This window comes from Balaenoptera physalus (genome assembly GCF_965194825.1).
Source record: "Balaenoptera physalus genome assembly, chromosome: 4".
In the NCBI taxonomy this organism is placed as follows: domain Eukaryota; kingdom Metazoa; phylum Chordata; class Mammalia; order Artiodactyla; family Balaenopteridae; genus Balaenoptera; species Balaenoptera physalus.
Window position 1 is genome coordinate 97,441,516 of NC_138891.1, and position 20,309 is coordinate 97,461,824.

The following is a 20,309-nucleotide window of genomic DNA, read 5'->3' on the forward strand; positions in this document are numbered from 1 at the left end:
CCAATTAAAAAAAGATTTTAACTTATGGCCAATTCCAACCTTCACCCACTTCCCCTATCTGAGAGTGTTAGTTTTATTAGATAGCTCCTTAAGGATAGGGACTTAGTATCCCTGGAGGCTTGCATAGAGCCTGACATATAGTACGTATCAATAAATGCTTGTTGAATGAGTCATATTTATTTCTTGTGCTGAGGAGACTCTGGATAAATGTGTCTTGAGGTTAGAAAGCACAGAATTTCTAGGATGAAAAAGTAAATGACTTTTAGAAATGCCTTGGAAATCAGTTTCTTGTTTCCTGATTGGAATTCTGATTTAGTCATGGACTGAATTCATGCACATGTCTTTGTTTTTCTACTTAGGTGCCAGTCTCAGTGTTCCATATCCAGGGGTGACCTTCTATGAAGGTATCTCAGAGAGCAGCTTGGAGAGGCCAGAAGAGAGTGTGAGTGATGTTCTGTTTTGTTATTTAGTTTCTAACATGGAGAATAGGGATTAAGAGAGATTTATAGTCCATTGCCAGACTACACAAAACTTCAGGTGGTTCCTTTTATGGAAATGTAGATTCTAAAACCAGTACAAAAAATCTGCGATTCCTTAGAGAGCCAAGTAAATCTGCTTTTGGCAAGGAATGGCTTCAAATTGTAAATGAAATGACCAGGGGCCTGGGGAGCTGTCATCATGGTATGCCCACTGTCTTTTGTGGGCTGTGTACATAATTTACTGTGAGGGTTTTTGCTTATGTTCTTCTGTCTCTTAATAAATCAGGACTTAGTCTTCTTCAGAGGGAAAGTATATAGATTTTATGTAGTTTAAAGAAATACCATGCTTTTTAAATGCATCATTATTAATAGTAATCTGTCCACTAAACAACATTAAGTTGGCTTTCTATCACATTCAAAATTTTTAAAAAAGTATACACTTCCAGGAAGACAGAAACATTTTGTTAGAAATTTTGTTAAATATGCATAAATCCTAGATTACTTAATATAAGCAAACTCTGATTGAACGTACTCACTAGAAAGGTACAATTTTGTTACCTTACACCTTCTCTTACCAACTTAGACATTTTAACTTCTGAGAAGTCAGGTTAAGTCACCCCACTCTGCCCCACTAGTTTCCCTGTCACTGAACAAGGCTGGTGGTAGTTTGGGATCCTTGAATCAATATATTTACCCTTAGTACAACTGTGTCCAAATTAGATGGTACTAGAAAATATTGGCATTTGGTAAATATTTGAATAAAAAGTGATACTGTAGTTCTGAACTTGAGGCAGAATAGTTATGATTTAGGTCTGGAAACATTTACAGAGTGAGATAGAATTCACTATAATAGAAATGAAGACATTGTGTGTAATCAATTGGAACATTCTAAAACAGAGAGGGTGATTTGAAGGTGATTTATAGAATCAGTAGGAAAACAAAATAGTACAGGGATACATGACAGGAATTAGATTGCGTGTACCTCTAGTTCAAAGTGAAGCCTAATGTACAGTTTTACAGTTCAGTTTTTTCCTAACACATTTTTTTTTTATTTTATTTATTTACTTATTTATTATTTTTTTTTGGCTGTGTTGGGTCTTCGTTTCTGTGCGAGGGCTTTCTCTAGTTGCGGCGAGCGGGGGCCCCTCTTCATCGCGGTGCGCGGGCCTCTCACTATCGCGGCCTCTCTTGTTGCTGAGCACAGGCTCCAGACGCGCAGGCTCAGTAGTTGTGGCTCACGGGCCCAGTTGCTCCGCGGCATGTGGGATCTTCCCAGACCAGGGCTCGAACCCGCGTCCCCTGCATTAGCAGGCAGATTGTCAACCACTGCGCCACCAGGGAAGCCCCCTAACACATTTTCCAGATACCATTTTAGAAATTATATACTTTATTTCTGTTTTGTTAGTATTTACCCTGTGTGTTATTATGTGTATTGAATCTAGCAAAATTCAAGTTTTTCAGAATCTTTATCCTTATCCTGAGTAATATAGGAACATTAGAACATTAGAATGATTCAAATGATCACCCTACTATTATATATGCTATTTTTCAGTATTTTGTTCTTTCCCTTTTAGTTCTCTCTCTTTTTAATCCCACAAATTTATTTTATTATATTTATTTTATACAGTTAACGTTTGTTTTACATTTACCCAGATGTTTACCACTTTATTTTCTTAAAACTCTTTTTTGCATTTTAGACCTCTCTTCTGGACTAATTTTCCTTCTGAAATATATGCTTCTGGTATTACTTTAGTGAGAATATCTCACTGGTTCAATCTCAGTTTTTGGTCACCTGAAAATTTCTTTATTATCCTTTTATTCTAGAAAGATACTTAAAATCTGTATTAAATTCTAGATAGAGTTTTTTATTTTCAAGGTTTTATTTCACTATCTTCTAACTTTTATTGTTGCTACTAAGAGCTCAACTAACAATTCAGTTCTTATTCCCTTGTGGGTAATCTTACTATTTTTTTGTCCTACTTTTAAGATATTGCTCTCTCTCTCTGTCTATCTATATCTAATGATGAGAGATAATGACTGAGAATTTCTCAAAATTTGTAATAGTCATAAAGCTTCATGTTAAGGAAGTACAACAAATCCAAAGCAAAATAAATAAACATAATCAACTCTTATCCCCATTGTTGTGAAACTGCAGAATCCCATATACTATATAGTATAGTACTGTAAGTATACTGTAGTATAGTATACTGCTACAGGCATATCTCAGAGATACTGTGCGTTCAGTTCCAGACGACCATAATAAAGTGAATATTGCAATAAAGCAAGTCACATGAACTTTTTGGTTTCCTAGTGCATATAAAAGTTATGTTTAAACTCTACTATAGTCTGTTGAGTGAACAATAGCATTATGTCTAAAAAAAAACAATGTACGTACCTTAATTAAAAAATACTTTATTGCTCAAAACTGCTAACCATCGTCTGAGCCTTGAGGAAGTCTAGTAGTAACATCAAAGATCACTGATCACAGATCGCTATAACAAATATAATAATAATAAAAACATTTGAGATATTGTGAGAATTACCAAAATGTGACACAGGGACATGAAGTGAGCAAATGCTTTTGGAAAAAAGGCGCTGATGGACTTGCTTGACTCAGGATTGCCACAAACCTTCAATTTCTAAAAAATGTAGTATCTGCAAAGTACAATAAAGGGAAGTCCAATAAAATGAGGTATGCTTGTGTATATAGTATCCCCAATACTATATCATTTAGTATTATATAGTATCCCAAATACTGTATCATATACTACTCTAACCATAACTATTATATAATAGTATATAATACAGTATTGAGGATACTGCAGTTTCACAAAAATGTGTATAGAAGAAATTTTCAGCTGTTACCTCGTATGATTAGATATATGTCTGACCTCCTCATTTTATACCTTCTGTCGGTTAACCACTGTTTCATAACTTTCTTTGTCTCTCTTTGTTGCATTCAGAAATGTCTTCCAGTTCACTTATTCTTCTTTCAACTTAGTCTAATTTGTTGCTCAAACTGTCTATTGAGTTTTTAAAATCCTTGCTTTAGGTAGGAGTCTTTGATCTGACTTTTCAACACGTAGGGACCTGCTATTTATATTCTATCCTTTTGTGGTATTTAAAACTAAAGCCTAGGTCACAAGGGATCACTAGATATACTATGTACACATAGATTACTGAATCACCTCTCTGGATTTTTCTAACCTATCTTTTTTGATCCCTTGGGGCTTTCTTTGTTTTCTTACAAACCAGGTATGCATTAAAAACATTAAAAATATTTATTTAGCATTTTAGGCATTCTGTAGCAGTAAGGTTACTAAGGATATTTCTTTTATGGTAATAATGGAAGTGGAAGTTTCTGTTCAAATTTAGTGAGAGAAAATTTAATTTGGAAGAAGACAAAGTCTTGTACAAAATTCCTTAAGACTAAAGGTTTTTGTTAGTTGCAACATGACTCAGTAGTATGATGGGGAAGAAAGCTGAGTACTGAGGGGAAAAAATCTAGTAAAAGCAAGTGTACTTTCAGGCTGCATTAATAGAAATTAGAATCTACTATAAGGAAGGTGATGGTTGTACCATATTTTAATTGTACCATATTTTAATTGATCAGACCTCACTTATGTGTACCACACTCTAAGGAAGACATTAAGAGCTTGAGAAATCTCTAGAGGAAAGGAACTAGTGAAAAATCAGGGAAGATGACAGCTGCCTATACTTATTTGAAGGGCTGTCTGGGGACTACACTTTTTATACGCATTCCAGGTTGCAGAACTGAGATCAGTGGGAATTTACAGGGAAATATATTTGGGTTTTATTAAGAACTTTACAACCATGAGAGAGCTTTTTTGGAAATGTAATGGCCTGCCTTTGAAAGTCTTTCCAAGACTTTCTCATCAAAGCCATTTAAACTGAGGATAAATAGATATTTTGGGGGGATACTGTAGAGAGAATTCAGGCATCAGAAAGGATGGTGAAATTTTCGAGGTTCTTTCCAGTTGTGAAGTTTTGAAGGTCTGTGGTTATATGATCCATCAGGGAAGAAAGATGATACAGTGAAAAAAGCCCGGCATTCTCTTCGTGACTCTGCCATTGGCTTGCTGTGAGCCCTTAGGCTAGCCATTCTTCCATCTCAATCCCTGTTTTTCTTGTGTATTAAAATGGAGGGACTTGGATTAGATGAGCACAAGTGTATCTTGCATGCAACAATTATCACTGTTGGGTTCTAGTAGTGATATTCTATTTTCCTCATTCCTTCTACATTTGTTAATTGGGATTCTTTGGTAAGGAACTATTGCCACTTCTCTCTCATTTATTTATTAAATTATTTATTTATATCAGTACAGACTCATGGATATTTCTTTTATTCTTTGGATTATAATCCACTATTTATTTTGTTGCTCAAATTGTTCCAGCTTTGGCTTGTGGAAGACCTGGATTTAGATGTTACAGAGTACAAAAAGTTTGTTGGTGTGGTTTCAGATTCCACATAGAAACTAAGCTTTAAAAAACTTCCACTTATTGAGTTTGGCACAGTATCAGAAAAGATTATCCATGATTATCTGAAAAGGCTATTAATGTATTCCTTCCTTACCCAATACATATCTGTGTGGCTGGATTTTCTTCATGTACTTCAGCTAAAACAACATATTGAATGCAGAAGCAGGTATGAGAATCTAGCCATCTTCTATTAAGCCAGACTTTAAAGAATTTGTAAAGATATAAACATTACTCTTCTCACTAATTTTTTTATTTTGCAAAACATATGTTATTCATTTTTACAGGTAATGAGTTTCTTATTTTGAAATGAATTAATATATATATTTAAAATTTCTCTTTTAATTTTTTGTTTGGTGTGTATCTATAGATATAACCCACAAAAACCAAACTTCTTTGGGTTCATCAGTGAATTTTAAGAGTCTAAAGGGGTCCTAACACCAAAAAGTTTGAGAACCATCCTTCTAGACTATTTTTAGATGATAATTTCAACTTTTTCTTCTTTAAAAATGTTTTCCTTTTATTTATTTACTAACAAAATTTTCTATCCTTCCCTGAACCAGTCATTGTGTATTCAAAGGAATGTACAAATACACAGTAATTTTAATATTAGCCTATGTCTTAAAGTCCACCAGTTAGTTTCAAAGTCAAATATTATATAAACAGTCGTCATCAGAAGTTGCCTTTGGCACAGTGTCTGGCATATCATGGGTGATCAATAAATATTTGTTGACTGAATGAGTGAACATTGACATTTATTGTTCTTTCTCTAAAAATCCAGATTAGCAATGAAATTGAGAATGTGATAGAAGAATCCACAAAACCAGCAGTGGAGCAGGTTGCAGAATTCAGTATCCAACTTTTGGGGGAACAATACAATGAAGAACTACAGGATCCCTCCAGCTTTCACCACCAGCGCCTTGTAGAAGAGTTTATTTCAGAGGTGGGTGATTTTTTTGTATGTTTTTATTCTTTTTTTTCTTTTTGTATACAAGATAGTTTGCTGGGGTTGTAAATTTCCCATATTAACAACACTGGTTAAAGGTAGATTTTGGATTTAAGCTTTCCATCTATTTGATTCAGGGAGTGGTGATTTAGCCATTTCTTTAGAAAGCTCTCTGAAAAGTTCACTGAAAGATGAACTATTTCACTGAAACAAAATATTTTATGCATTTGCCATCTGCTAACAAATAAATGCTATTTCCAACTTCGGCTGCACAGCCAAGGAAGAATGTGTTCTATGGCATGGTTTTAACTTGACAATATTTGGAGAAATGAGCATCTTTGAGAAACTGTATTTAGTGTGTTGTTTTTCTTGAGGGAACATTAAATTTAATTTTTTAAATTTTATATTTGCTCTTTTTTTAAGTTGAAAAATTTTGAACAGTTAATAATAGGTAGTATGGGGCACCAAGTTCAAAGAACAAAAGGACATCCAGTGAAAAGTAAATTTTCCTGTTATCTCTGTTCCTTGGTTGGAAATATTTTAAAAAAGGGGTTTCTTTAAAGAATTGTGCATTAGACCATCCCACAACTTTACTTTCCGGAAGAATTCTATATAGGGACTTGAACTCAAGATTCTTTCAGTCAAAAATGACCCATTCTTGGCCCCCTTCTTGTGTGCTGTTGCTCTTGTATAGACTGTAAGGCACTGAGTGCCCATCTCCTCTCTCTGTCCAGTGAGAGGGCACATCATTCCTTCCTGTTTATTTCTTTTCCATCGCTCTTGATGCAGTTCTCTTTGGCTAAGTTTTTCAATTCCATTACCTTGGACTAATTTCCTTCCCTTTACACTGTTTAGATGAGAAACAAAAATGTGCATCTCTCAGCCAAGCAGCATTATTGCAGCCATCAGACACAGAGAATGTAGGTCAGACGATTAATTTCCTAGCTGTGTGGCCAAGTTGTGAGGCTGTATGGTGTGTGGAAGAAATGTCAGCCAGGCCAGTGGCCACCTGGCATCAGATAGTGTCTTGGATCAGCTGTTTGGTTCTCTCTGCCCTTGGATTAAGGAACCTTTAATAAGCCTCAGTGTTTGGGTAAACAATTGTGCTGAATGACTGCATATTTAGAGAAAGTCTAATAAACACTCTGAAAAAACATTTCCAGCAGGGACTTTATGAGGTATAGGTAGCTATTGGCTTGAGGTGATTTGAGGGTGATGAAGGATCCGTTCCTTCTCTGGCCTTTTTCTATATCCCTGTCCTTTTACCTGGAGTAAAATGTCTACGAATAACCACTTCTTTGTGTGGAACTGCAGAGTCAGGGTCATGTCTCTGAAAGGTCCTGTCTCCATGTTTACTGCAAACTGAAGGAGGCCCTCAAGCTCTCTCCCTTCAGGACACAGTCACAGGAATTGTTCCTTCAATATTATTTCTTAGGTAATATTGCAAGACACAGGGAAAAAGAAAGCCTGCTTGGGAGGATTGAGGCTTGGGAGCTGTTAATTTTTTTTTTTTTTTTTTTTCATGAGGAGAAGAGTAAGATAAACTTGGGACATCACCAAGAATGACATCAGAGAGGGAAAGGCCATTGTGATAGGCTTGGGAGTGTGGATACGTGACAACAGACACGGAATCAACACAGTGTCCCCGCAGAGTGCTTTGTGTTCTGCAGCCTGCTGTGTGTCGGTTTGCTAACAGCTGCCGTGTGGGTAATCATCTCCATTTTATAGATGAAACCCAGGAGGGCAAGTAACTTGTTCATGGTCATTTCAGCTTCTAGGAGTAGAAGGGAAAATCAGGTCTCCTCCTTCCTTTGAAAGTGTTCCTTCCTTTATATCAATACAGAGTCCGCTTCATTTTAATTCAGGTGAGAAGTTGTGGTGAGCCTCACAGTTTTCCCAGTCCTGGTCCCAATTTTAAAACCACATTTATCAGGGGAAAGAGGATGAGGCATGTAATTCAGTAGAAAGATTGGGGATTGAGCAAATTTGGATTCAGTCACTTACCAAATGCATGATCTGGACAAATTAGTTGACATCTCAGAGTCTCAGTTTTCTCAACCATATAATGGGAAAGATATGTATCTCTTGGTATTGTTGAAAGGATTAGAAGTAATATTATATCAAAGCACCAGGTACATAGCAGTCACTCAGTAAATTGTACCTGTTACTAATCTTGATGTTAATAAAGTGGAATGACTTTATTACAACTGGGTACCTGTACATAGCTAACTGGGTATGATGAATTAGAATACATATATGTGTTTGAATCAAGAGATAGCAAAGCCCCAGATGAGATGGGTTTAGTATTAATAATAACATGCAGTTGTACAGCATTTTGCAATTAATGGACTACTTTCAGCTACATTCATTTTAATCTTACAAAAACTAATGTGGTTGGTGGGCAGGGCAGCATTAATCATATAAAAGAAGACTTGTGCCTGGCCACTCTGCCAGTAAAAACAGCTGGGACCAACCGTCAGTCTTTGGATTCCTAGTCCTGCAGATTCTATCCCCAGCCCCATCCTCCAAGAATTAATAGTACTTCTCAGTTTTCTTTCAGAGAATGAAACAAGGCAATTATTATAGCTAAAAAGTTTCACATGTTTGGATTCTTTATCTGCAAGGCATGAATATCTTCGGTGAACCAAGATTTTAAAAAAATCCCATTCTCCTGATTATATGTGGACTTGGTTTTAAAAGCAGATGCCCAGAGATGTCCCCAAAGTCCACTAACAACTTCTCTTGTTCTAGTGTCGGCCCCCTAGTGACTTATCTGGTGAGATCGTCACCTTCTGAAATGTTGTGGATAAAATGTTCGATTTTGTTGAATATGTATTTATGCATAACTGATTTTTTTAGGTATTTGGTCCAATCTAGCATTTCCCCCTGCTCTAGTCACTAAGCTTATATTGATTTATGTGGCTTGATTTTAAAAACTCACTGATAAAACTGGTTCCTGCAGTTGTGATGCTCATAAATTGATCTTTTGACCAGTCACTGCTTTATAACCTCCTTCGTGACAAGCAGTCAGCAAGGCCTAAGCCCAGGTCTGTATCTTTCTTTCTTATGTTAGCTGTGTTCACAGTCCCTTGTGTTGTAGGAGTAGGAAACAGATGCCACCAGACATTTTACACTTAGAGGAAATGAGCACCTGACTGTGTGTTAGTTAGCGTGTGTGCTGTGGCCAGATTTCTTTCTTTTTTTTTCTTTTTTAACATCTTTATTAGAGTATAATTGCTTTACAATGGTGTGTTAGTTTCTGCTTTGTAACAAAGTGAATCAGTTATACATATACATATGTCCCCATATCTCTTCCCTCTTGTGTCTCCCTCCTTCCCACCCTCCCTATCCCACCCCTCCAGGTGGTCACAAAGCACCGAGCTGATTTCCCTGTGCTATGCGGCTGCTTCCCACTAGCTATCGATTTTACGTTTGGTAGTGTATATATGTCCATGTGTGGCCAGATTTCTAATCCATATAATTACATTAAAAAATGTTATTACAGTTTCTTTGAAACCAGTCCTTTTTTCACATTTCATCACATAAGGGAAAAAACAGTGCTTTGCCAATAAAAGTGTGTTTTTTATAATTTGGAAAAAATTAATATTAAAGCACATCAAAACCTTAAAAAATCAAAATGAAAAAGGAAAATGTGGCAGTGATGTAAAAACTATTTTCTAACATTGTAACAATTATAATTTTCTTAACTTTCTGATCCACATATATCCATGTGTGTGTACAAGCTTCTAATGGTTGTAAACAGTGCACTTTATATTCGACTCTTAAAAGCATTTTTTCTATGTACTTTTTTTACATTTCTACATAGCTATAAAGTTTATTTTTATTTTTAACAGGTGGAAAATGCATTTACTGGGTTACTGGGCTACAAGGACATTCATGTACTTGACTTTAGGTAAATAGACTTTAAAAATGCACATGTTTTGTAGAACTCTTTATTTCAAATGGAATATCCTTTTGTGTTTATTATGTATACTCTAACAATGATTCAAAATGATGTGAATGCTGTAATTCAATACTATTTTGTTAAATTCATATTCCTTTTTAAAAAATTTATTTATTTTTTAAATTTTTATTGGGGTATAGTTGATTTATAATGTGTTAGTTTCAGGTGTACCGCAAAGTGAATCAGTTATACATATACATATATCCACTCTTATTTAGATTCTTTTCCCATATAGGCCATTACAGAGTATTGAGTAGAGTTCCTTGTGCTATACAGTAGGTCCTTATTAGTCATCTGTTTTATATATAGTAGTGTGTATATGTCAATCCTATAAATTCGTATTCCTAATGCTGGTTTTTCAGGTGAAGAAACTGAGTCAGGAAAAGGCAAAATAATATATTCAAGGAGATATATTAAATTGTAGTTGGGCCACGGTAAGAACTTAGGAATTCATGTCCCCAGCTTGCTGCGGACAAGTCACAGTGCTTTTATTTGGCACTGAAGGGAGCCTGGAGTCAGATTAGATGTGACCTCAGCGTGCTCCTAAAGCTCGTCAGTGCTACACTAAGGTGACTTTGACGTCTCAGTGTATGGCCGCTCTGGAAGGGATGTGTTCATCAACATAACAGTTCTGGGTAAATCAGACACCTCTTTTTTTTTTTTTTTTTTTAATTTAATTTTATTTATTTATTTATTTGGTTGCACCCTGTCATTTGCGGCAGACGGGCTCGTTAGTTGTGGCATGCATGTGAGATCTAGCTCCCTGACCAGGGATTGAACCCAGGCCCCCTGCATTGGGAGAATGGAGTCTTAACCACTGCGCCACCAGGGAAGTCCCAGACACCTCTTTTTAAGACATTTCTTCCCTACTTAAGACCTGCAGCATAATACTTGTGAACATTTATTGAGTGAATACTTTTGGCCACTTCACATTCCTGAGCTCACATAATCGTCAACTCTTTCAGCAAAAATATTATTATTAATACTTATCTTGCAGAGGAGCAAACAGGTTTAAAAGGATGAAGTATTAGCCCAAGGTCAGAGGGTTTTTAAGTTAGAGCATAAGAGGGATTTTGAAACAAAGTGGCTGACTTTATAGCTCTCGCTCTTAACCTCCGTGCTAGACTGAGTCCTCTGAAGGTTTGGAGCAGGTGGGTGGTAGCTGCGGCCCACCTATTGGATGCAGGGGAGCTTGAGCATAATTAACAGTGTATGCATCTTTGGCATAGTCTTGTCACAACTTCTGGGTTTTCCAGAAATAATAGCAAGCACTTACGAGCGCAGTGTGTCAGTATTTATAGTAATTCATTTAATCCCAACAGCCATGCTGTGAAACAGTTACTGTTATCCTCATTTTTTTCTGATAAGGAAACCAGAGCACAGGTAATTTAAGTATTTTATCTAGGGACACTCGGCTAATTATTGGCGCAGGGGCCAGGGCAAGCATGGTAAATTGACCCTCCACCTACTCTCACACCATGACCTGTCTCCCAGTTCAGCCTTAGCCCTTTGCACAGGATACTTGCCTCCAGCTGTGACTAAAGCTCACATGAGAGCCTGAGAAGGCGAGGCTTTTGAAGTCCTCTCTCATTTGGCCGCACTTGAAAGGCAACTTGGCCTTTGGGATCAACTTGCCTAGGTTTAAATCCTGCCTTTGGCACTGCTGGCTGGATGGTTTTGGATAAATTAACAAGCCTTAACTTCTCCTTTGTATAAAAAAGATAATTTATACAATTTATATTAATCCTGCTTTATTAAAAAATACTTTTGAAATGCTTTGGATAAATTATTTAGTTGTTTTGTTTCTCAGTTTCTTTACCTGTAATATGGGGATGTTCATGGTCCTTAATAAGTTTTCATGAGGATTAAATGAATTAATTTTTGTAAAATGCATAGCACATGGGAAGTTCTACATTAAATAAATATTAAATAAATAAATAAATATTAAAGGCTATGCAATATCCTATAAGTTAGTCAGTCCTGACCTTTCCCAACCCCTTAGAACCTTACTATATACCATCTGATTTTCTTTTATTCATTTTAATACCACATAACACATTGTATCCCCCCAAAAGTATTCCCAATTTTGTTAGTGCGAACAGCTGGAGTTCTCTGCTGATCTACTGAAAAAGAGTTTATTTATAAAGAGATAACCATATATTAATTGTTTAAAAGTATTTTTAACAAGTTTGAAGACAGTAAAGACTATCGATTTTAAAATAGAATACTTTCTCCACCTTTGCTATCTTCCTTCAATGTATAGGAATTTGTCGTTATCTAGTATATACAAGCATTTTCATTTAAAGAAACATTTCAGAGGAAATACATTAAGAACTTGTACTTTGATGAATTATATGACAATTATAACGCTCTTAAACTCTGCTTAACACTTTCCATTTTTGTTTTCAGGTCCCCTAAGGAAAATGGCAGGTAGAGTAACTTTTGGCACTTTCTATACTGTCTACCTAATGAGGAGGTAGTTCAGAAAATATGGTAGCCCGAGATCCAAGGGAGCGTGGCTTAATTCCTTTATTACTTCCAATATCACTGTTCATCTCCTTACAGATGAGTTGGCCAACATTTTTTTAAGAGTCAGATAGTAAATATTTCAAACTTTTTCGCACTATACAGCCTCTGTCACATCTACTCACCTCTGTCACTATCAGATGAAAGTAGATGTAAGCAATATATTGAAAATGAATGAACGTGGCTGTGTTCCAATAAAACTTATTCATGGACCCTGAAATGTCAATTTCATGTGATCTTCACGTCACAACATATTGTTATTTTGATTTTTTTCAACCATTTAAAATATAAAATCCATTAACTCATGGACATGGGCTGGATTTAGCTCACAGGCTGTAGTTTACAGACTTCTGTCATAGGCTGCTGACGACAAGTACTTTTATTTTATTTATTTATTTATTTATTTTTAAATTTATTTTTATTTATTTATGGCTGTGTTGGGTCTTCGTTTCTGTCCGAGGGCTTTCTCTAGTTGTGGCAAGCGGGGGCCACTCTTCATCGCGGTGCACGGGCCTCTCACTATCGCGGCCTCTCTTGTTGCGGAGCACAGTCTCCAGACGCGCAGGCTCAGTAGTTGTGGCTCACGGGCCCAGTTGCCCTGCGGCATGTGGGATCTTCCCAGACCAGGACTCGAACCCGTGTCCCCTGCATTGGCAGGCAGATTCTCAACCACTGCGCCACCAGGGAAGCCCACAAGTACTTTTATTTTTTAATCTATTTTTATTTATTTATTTTTAGTTTTAAATTAAAAAAAATTTTTTGAGGTATAATTGATTCACAATTTTATATAGGTTTCAGGTGTACAACATAGTGATTCACAATTTTTAAAGGTTATACTCCATTTATAGTTATTAGAAAATATTGGCTATATTCCCTGTGCTGTACAATATAGCCTATGACAAATACTTTAAAATATTGAGTTATACTTAGTTTAAAATTGTAATTAAAAACTGACATTAATGAAAACACTTTCAAGTATACTATTGTCATTGAATAATATAATCAAGTGTCATTTTAAGTGGTAAATGAAAGGGAGAAAGCTGATCTCTATCATAGTTCATTTGCGAAAACAGCTGCTCTCTGGAACTTCTTAGAAGCATAATATAAAAGCATAGTCGATCCCCCTTGTGAAGGTTGCTTGTCATTTTATCTTTGAACTCAAGTTTATTTAAAATTTACTTTCTCTTGAAAGATTGATAACCATAATATAGAAAACATGAAGCAAATTCATAAGCTAAGTACAGAGATGTTTAGAGATACGGTAGTATTTCTTCACTGTAATTTCTTTTTAGAATATTTTTATTTTTTTATTGAAGTATAGTTGATTTACAGTATTATATTAGTTTCAGGTGTAGAACATAGTGACTCAGTATTTTTATAGATTATATTCCATTTAAAGTTATTATGAAATATTAGCTATATTCCCTGTGCTGTATATAATATATCCTTGTAGCTTATTTATTTTATACATAGTAGTTTGTATTTCTTAATCCTCTACCCCTATCTTGCCCCTCCTCCCTTTCCTCATCCCACTGGTAACTACTAGTTTGTTCTCTATATCTGTGAGTCTGTTTCTGTTTTGTTATATTCATTCGATTATTTTATTTTTTAGATTCCACATATAAATGATAACATAGAGTATTTATCTTTCTCTGTCTGACTTATTTCACTAAATGTAATACACTCCAGGTCAATCCATGTCATTATGCCTTCATTTATATAAGATATAAATATAATATCTTATATTTGAAAAGGGCTTTCTGACTTCCTCATTTTCATTTATATTATTTTAGCAAATATTCACTAAGTGTCTGCTAATTGGGCAAACCTTGTGTCTGCAAAAATGAATAACTGTTGGTCTCCATCATCTAGGAACACATAGTCTAATTAAAAGTGCTTTCAGAGATATGTCAAAGTACGGGTTCTTTTGTTTTTTCATTTTATTTTCTTATATCCCTGTAAGATAGTGAAAATGAGAATATTCATTCTCCTTTTGGAGGTGAGGAAATTTTGCCTTAGAGAGGCAAACTGATTTGTGACTAGAAGGTATCAGATATTTTGCCCAAAGTAATCAGGATTTGGGTTTCTGTACTCTTAGTATATGCAGACTGCTCTGTGTGTTTATATTATAGGTATATGTGTTGATGGTCAATATTCAACCAAAAGACCTGATTGTTTAATTGCTGCCCTCTTGGGGAGATTAGAATGTTAAAACAACCCGAATTCTGATGTTAATCCTGTGATCAAAGAATGGTATTCAGTTGCTGAGTGCTAAGTTCTCTATAGGGACACAGACAACAATTCAATATGAAACCATTAGATTTTATGATAGAATTGTTAACCTAAGTACAGTTTCCAAAATTGTTCAGTATTGTCAGATATTAAGCAGTTGGTGGAGTTTATTCATAACTTTCTGGTATACTTTTATTTTGAGCTGTGTGTGAATGAATGTGTGGCACAGAAATAGTCTATTTATATAATATGTAACACCCCTCTCTCTCTCCATAAGCATTTATATACACATGAAATTTTCTATTTGCTTTGTACCTCTTTCAAGATGCACACATTATTTTAAGTTAGTAGGACCCATTTGAAGTGAATCAACAAAATATCTGCCTGGTATACACACTTACTCCAGGCCTTGTAAGTATGCACTTCTTCCTAAGAGAAGTATGAGAGAAGAAGGGATGTCTGAGTTTCTCTGAAATATCTTTAGTTTGATCAGTTGTCACGAGATGTGATATCATTATTTTTTCTATTTAAAACCTGCACACGTCAAACAGCCAATCAGGGCATTAGAGGTGAGGAATAAGGGTAAATTTCACCTCCACATGATTGATGTCTCTGGAAATAGCAGTCAGACAGAGAAACTTTCCTCTATATAGCAGTTGTTTCAGTTTAGAAGATGAAAGGTGATGCTATGGTGATGGTTGGTTAACTTGGAGTTGCTGAGTGCAGAGAGCCAGCACAGCTTTCTTCAGTCAGATAATGTTTTGTCACCAGTGTGCATTCTGCGTCTTATGTACTTCCTTTTTCTCTTGGCTTTCTTTTATTCTGTTCCTCATCGTGAGATGTCTCTGTACTCCATTTACCATGCCAGAACTAAGTCTGTTCTGGGTCATGCTGAAGTTCTCGGATCTGAGAATAGATGGTTTTCTGATACCTCAAGCATTACTTTGAGTTCACTTTCCAGGACAAAAACTTGGTAATAAGTTGCAGTATCTCTGTGAGGCATTTTATCTTCTTTAAAGAATTTATCCTTACTAGACAAGGTAGATGATATTAGAAGTGTTATTTTTAGAAGTCCAAGGGAAACATTGGGAGACAAATTATATTTTGCCACTAAAAAGTAAGGCTAGTGATCTAACCCAGACAGCCTGATTTGCACAGATTTCTTGATCCAGGAACATTTCTCTTGGTCTTCTCCCTATGCTGTTTAAAAGTCATGCAAAGCACAGGGTAGGCTCTCAGTAAAGGCTTGACTCTCCTTGTCTGATTTTCTTTGTAGCCCGGGAAGCAACTCAAGTGCTAACTGGCACAGCCTTTTCTTCTTCTCCATTTTTTCCCTTATCACAGCTTCCTTAGAGCCTTAGAGTCTTAGAGCCATATTAACATGTTAACAGGTTGGGCACAGATCCCAAGGAGAAGCTCACCTTTCTGGAGATGTAGGCATGGTCCATCCCACAGAGCTTGGGCAGAGCCTGCACACCCTCACAGAGTTGGGTTGCGGCTGTGAAGCAGTGTCCCTAAAATCATTACCCAGACGACACAAATGTATGAGGATAATATGACTGCTCTTTAGGGTGGAAAATTGCTCTTTCATATTTAGAGACTTAAAAACCCTTCAGGTTAAGTCAGGAGTATCACATACTGTCATTTAAGTGGCACAAATTCAATGGTCTTATCTGCCTGCGTTACTGAATAAAATTGACCATTTGTTTTTTCATTATTTTCAAAAGTATTTAGTGAACTGCTATGAGCCAGGCGTTGTGTCCTAAATGCTTGCGACACATGTGGTGTGGTAAGTTCTGACCAGTAAGTGTCCCTCATACTATTTTATTTCACATTGGGGCCATCGTTTGATTATTTTAGCATGTTTTACTGAATTTATTTCTTTACAAAAGGAGATCAGGAATTACTCATGAATCAACATATTCTGATATGAAAAATTAAGGGTTTGGTGGAATTTACAGATGACAAGCAGATGTCTCGCCACTTAGTAGGGCATCCGGGTGTCAAAATGCTCAATTACCACTCTAAAGCTCCCTAAACCACCCTGTTGGAAGTGGTAGCTTATCAGATCTGGGAGGAAAACCTTACTGACCTTAGAGTGGGACAAGAACATCGTATCATGCCTGTCTGCTTCTGTGGCAGGTGAGGGGTAACACCTTCATGGCTTCCCCTGTAGGCCCTGGACAAGACCAGAACTGCCAGTGTTCCCAGGAAGGAGAGGTCTCTTGAGACCAATTTATGCTTACCAAACCACAAAATACAATGCCGATTGATCTATTTAAAGCAAGAAATATACCTGCCAACTGACTAATTATTGCATTGGCTTAGCTCATGCATTCTTTCCCCATAGGACAATCTGTAGGGAATTATAATCAAAAGTTCCTTTTGCAAGCTTGAGATCAGAGAAAGGAAGTTGGCTGATCCTAATGGCCAGTATCAAAGTCATGCTAGCCTGTTGTAGCTGTCTCCAATCTAGGGATCTGTGTTACAAGGAAGCCACAATACACTGATCAGAAACTTTTCACTAACGGTAGCATAAATTAGTTGACTAACCCTTTTTCTAGACTCTATGAGACACTTCTCATTATCCTGACACTTTTTTTTGAGATATATGAATACCTTAATTAGGCTGCAGTTTTCTCTTTATATTCAGGCAGGTATAGATTTCTGTTAATTTGATAGGCACTTAATGCCAGGTACCAAGCCAAACATTGGAGACAGAAACTCAAGGAGAGACTGCAAGGCAGTCACTATAAATAGAATCTTTTTACAAAACAGCAAAGGCTATAATCAAGGAATATGTAAGTGAGCTCAGAGGAGGAAGTGCTTAATTTATTTGAGTGCTTTGCTTTGGGCATCATTTTGCTCCTATAGAATGTCTGAAGGTGGCAGATTATTTCCATTGCACATCTGCCTTCAGTGGTTTATCTTTGGGAGGGTGGTATTCTCCTTTCCTCTGGAGGGATCTTGGTGTGGCTTGCTGGGTACTGCCTCTGATGGCTGCGTCTCATAGACTGGCTGGAAGCCAGAATGATGAGTAGAGCAAAGCCATTCTCATAATGACTTTTTTCTGGTAATAGTTTAATTAAAGTTACTTAGAGTGTGGCAAAGTAGTTCAGAATACAGGTGCTGTAGTCAGGTAGATCCGTGTTTGAATCTTGACTCTATCTATCCCTTATATACGGTGAAATTTTAGGCAAGTCTTTTAACTTCTTTAAAGCTCGGTTTCTTTCTTTTTTTTTTTTTAAAGAAAGAAGGTTGTTCTCTTCCACTTTATTTTTATTAGTAGTATTTTTTAAATTAATTAATTAATTTTTGGCTGTGTTGGGTCTTCGTTTCTGTGTGAAGGCTTTCTCTAGTTGTGGCAAGCGGGGGCCACTCTTCATCGCGGTGCACGGGCCTCTCACTATCGCGGCCTCTCACTATCGCGGCCTCTCGTTGTGGAGCACAGGCTCCAGACGCGCAGGCTCAGTAGTTGTGGCTCACGGGCCTAGTTGCTCTGCAGCATGTGGGATCTTCCCAGACCAGGGCTCGAACCCGTGTCCCCTGCATTAGCAGGCAGATTCTCAACCACTGCGCCACCAGGGAAGCCCAAAGCTCGGTTTCTTAATAATAATCTGAAGGTAATAAAACCTTCATAAGGTTTTTATGAATATTAAATGAGATTAAAGCCTGTGAAATAGCTGTCACATTGTAAGCACTTACAAAAATTTTAGTTTTTAGCTGTTAGATAAATCTGAGTTAGTCTAGAAGGAGTAATTCTATTGGCTTAAAAATTTTATATTCTGATGTTTCTTCAAAATGACTATTTAAGAAAATATCAAATGACATATCATCTCCTACTAATTATTTTCACTTTATCCTTTATTCCAAGAAATCTTCTCTTTGTTTGCTTGTGGAAAGATAGTGAAAAGGCCCCATTCCCAGACAAAGTTATTTCTTAGCACTTGTCAAACTTTTATTCAGCGCATTAAGGAGGGAACCAGCAGAAAAATGAGAGCTAGTTTCTAGAGCATTTGAAAGAAGTATATATAGTTAATTGGGAAAGGATTGTTAAGTTAGATACAACATTGCTAAATGCCCTACAGGTTAGTAAAATCATAAACTTTGGAGTTATCATTCCTATCAGGCCAAAAAACCCATCACATCTTAGTAGTTTATTTTTACAATTCACTATTAAACTTTATAGGACTGTAAATTGTCTGTGCTATAAAACAAAAGTATGTCTCCTGAGAGACTTAGATAACTGTCATATTAGAAAATATTCTAGCATGATATTTTAAAAAACTCACATCATCAATTTGCTTTATCTCCAAATATTTCGTATTTTCCTTTCACAATAGGCAACTATGTTTTAGTTCATAGTAATTAAGCTTCTTCATTGCTTCACTCCGCATTGTGGAGTACATAATTCATCCAGCAACAGTAATAAAGAGATATGAGAGGATTTCCCATTGTTGAGTAGAGTTAGAGGGTTTTGTTTTGTTTTATTTTTTTAAATCAGGTAGGAAAAAGGCTAATAGGGAAAGAAGGAAGCAGGCTGATAGGGAAAAGGAGCAGTTGTCTTTGAAGGGGTGAGAACATGGGGGAAGAATACGCTCAGGTATTGTGCAGGGTTGACTCTGCGGCCTCCTTAGACCCCTTTCCATGTTCTTAGATCTATTACCCTCTGTTCTCTGGGAAAAAGGGGATGGCTAAAGGTTGCCCAGAGTCTTCAGAGAATGGTGATGGAATCCATGCTTTTTGAGACTCTCCCTCTAGGTCTAATGTTTGTTCTTGGTGGGTTCAAAGCTCCTTTCTTTGTGTTTCCTTGGCAGGACCTAATCTGTTTCTCTTTTCATCCATAGTGGCATAGATGTTCACTACGCAGTTACCTTCAATGGTGAGGCCATCAGCAATACCACCTGGGACCTAATTAGCCTTCACTCCAACAAGGTGGAGAACCATGGTCTGGTGGAATTGGATGATAAGCCCACTGCTGTTTATACAATTAGTAACTTCAGAGATTATATTGCTGAGACACTGCACCAGAAGTTTTTGCTGGGGACCTCCTCTTTGAATCTGGATCCTGACTCCCTTCAGCTTATTGATGGTAAGTTGGATAACCATTAAGTCCTTGTAAAGTTTTAGTTTCTTTTCCAGTATATTCTGGGAAAACTAATTTCCAAAAATATATATGGTTCTGGCACTCTCTAGACTGCATGAGACAGAAGCCATCCTGATATGAATGGCTCTTTAACCATGCAGATAATTTGGGTAGATCAGTCAGGGGTTCCTGGTGGAAGAATGGCATGAGGATTAAGATACGCCATAGGCAAAATGAGGTGGTTTAGGAAACTAAATCCATAAACAGCATAGTGAGGTCTTCCTTTTATGTGGAGCCTGGCGTGGAGCTACTTCCTAGAAGGTGTCCTAAAAAAGAGGTCAACAATTCTCTCAGAATTTCCAAGCAAGTTTAACAAAAGCTTTAGGATATCCAGTACAAACTAATTCAGGTGCTTTGACCTTTCAGTAGATGTATGTTTCAATTGCTCAGAATTTTATTCCTAAAATCCATTTCTGTTTGTTATGCCAGCTTCAGAGTTCTGAATGGCTGCAGCTTTCTAGGTGACTCAATCGTCTTAAAAGATATGTTCATCTTTGATCTCATGCTACTTGTTTTCCA

The 20,309-nt window shown here is 36.6% G+C and overlaps 2 protein-coding genes across 2 annotated transcripts in view; one reads left to right on the forward strand and one right to left on the reverse strand.

Annotated features, from left to right (window-relative positions):
• LOC309660004 (putative protein ARB2BP) overlaps nucleotides 1-20,309 on the reverse strand; it is a 302,775-nt gene that overhangs the window by 196,391 nt on the left and 86,075 nt on the right. The window lies entirely within an intron of this gene.
• Nucleotides 1-20,309, forward strand: part of IMPG2 (interphotoreceptor matrix proteoglycan 2) — a 78,334-nt gene that overhangs the window by 28,176 nt on the left and 29,849 nt on the right. The window contains exons 7-11 of the mRNA XM_082460305.1: nucleotides 360-442; nucleotides 5,758-5,919; nucleotides 9,777-9,835; nucleotides 12,296-12,316; nucleotides 19,492-19,736. Of these exons, the coding sequence (XP_082316431.1) occupies nucleotides 360-442; nucleotides 5,758-5,919; nucleotides 9,777-9,835; nucleotides 12,296-12,316; nucleotides 19,492-19,736 (570 nt within the window). The remainder of the gene's footprint in view (nucleotides 1-359; nucleotides 443-5,757; nucleotides 5,920-9,776; nucleotides 9,836-12,295; nucleotides 12,317-19,491; nucleotides 19,737-20,309) is intronic.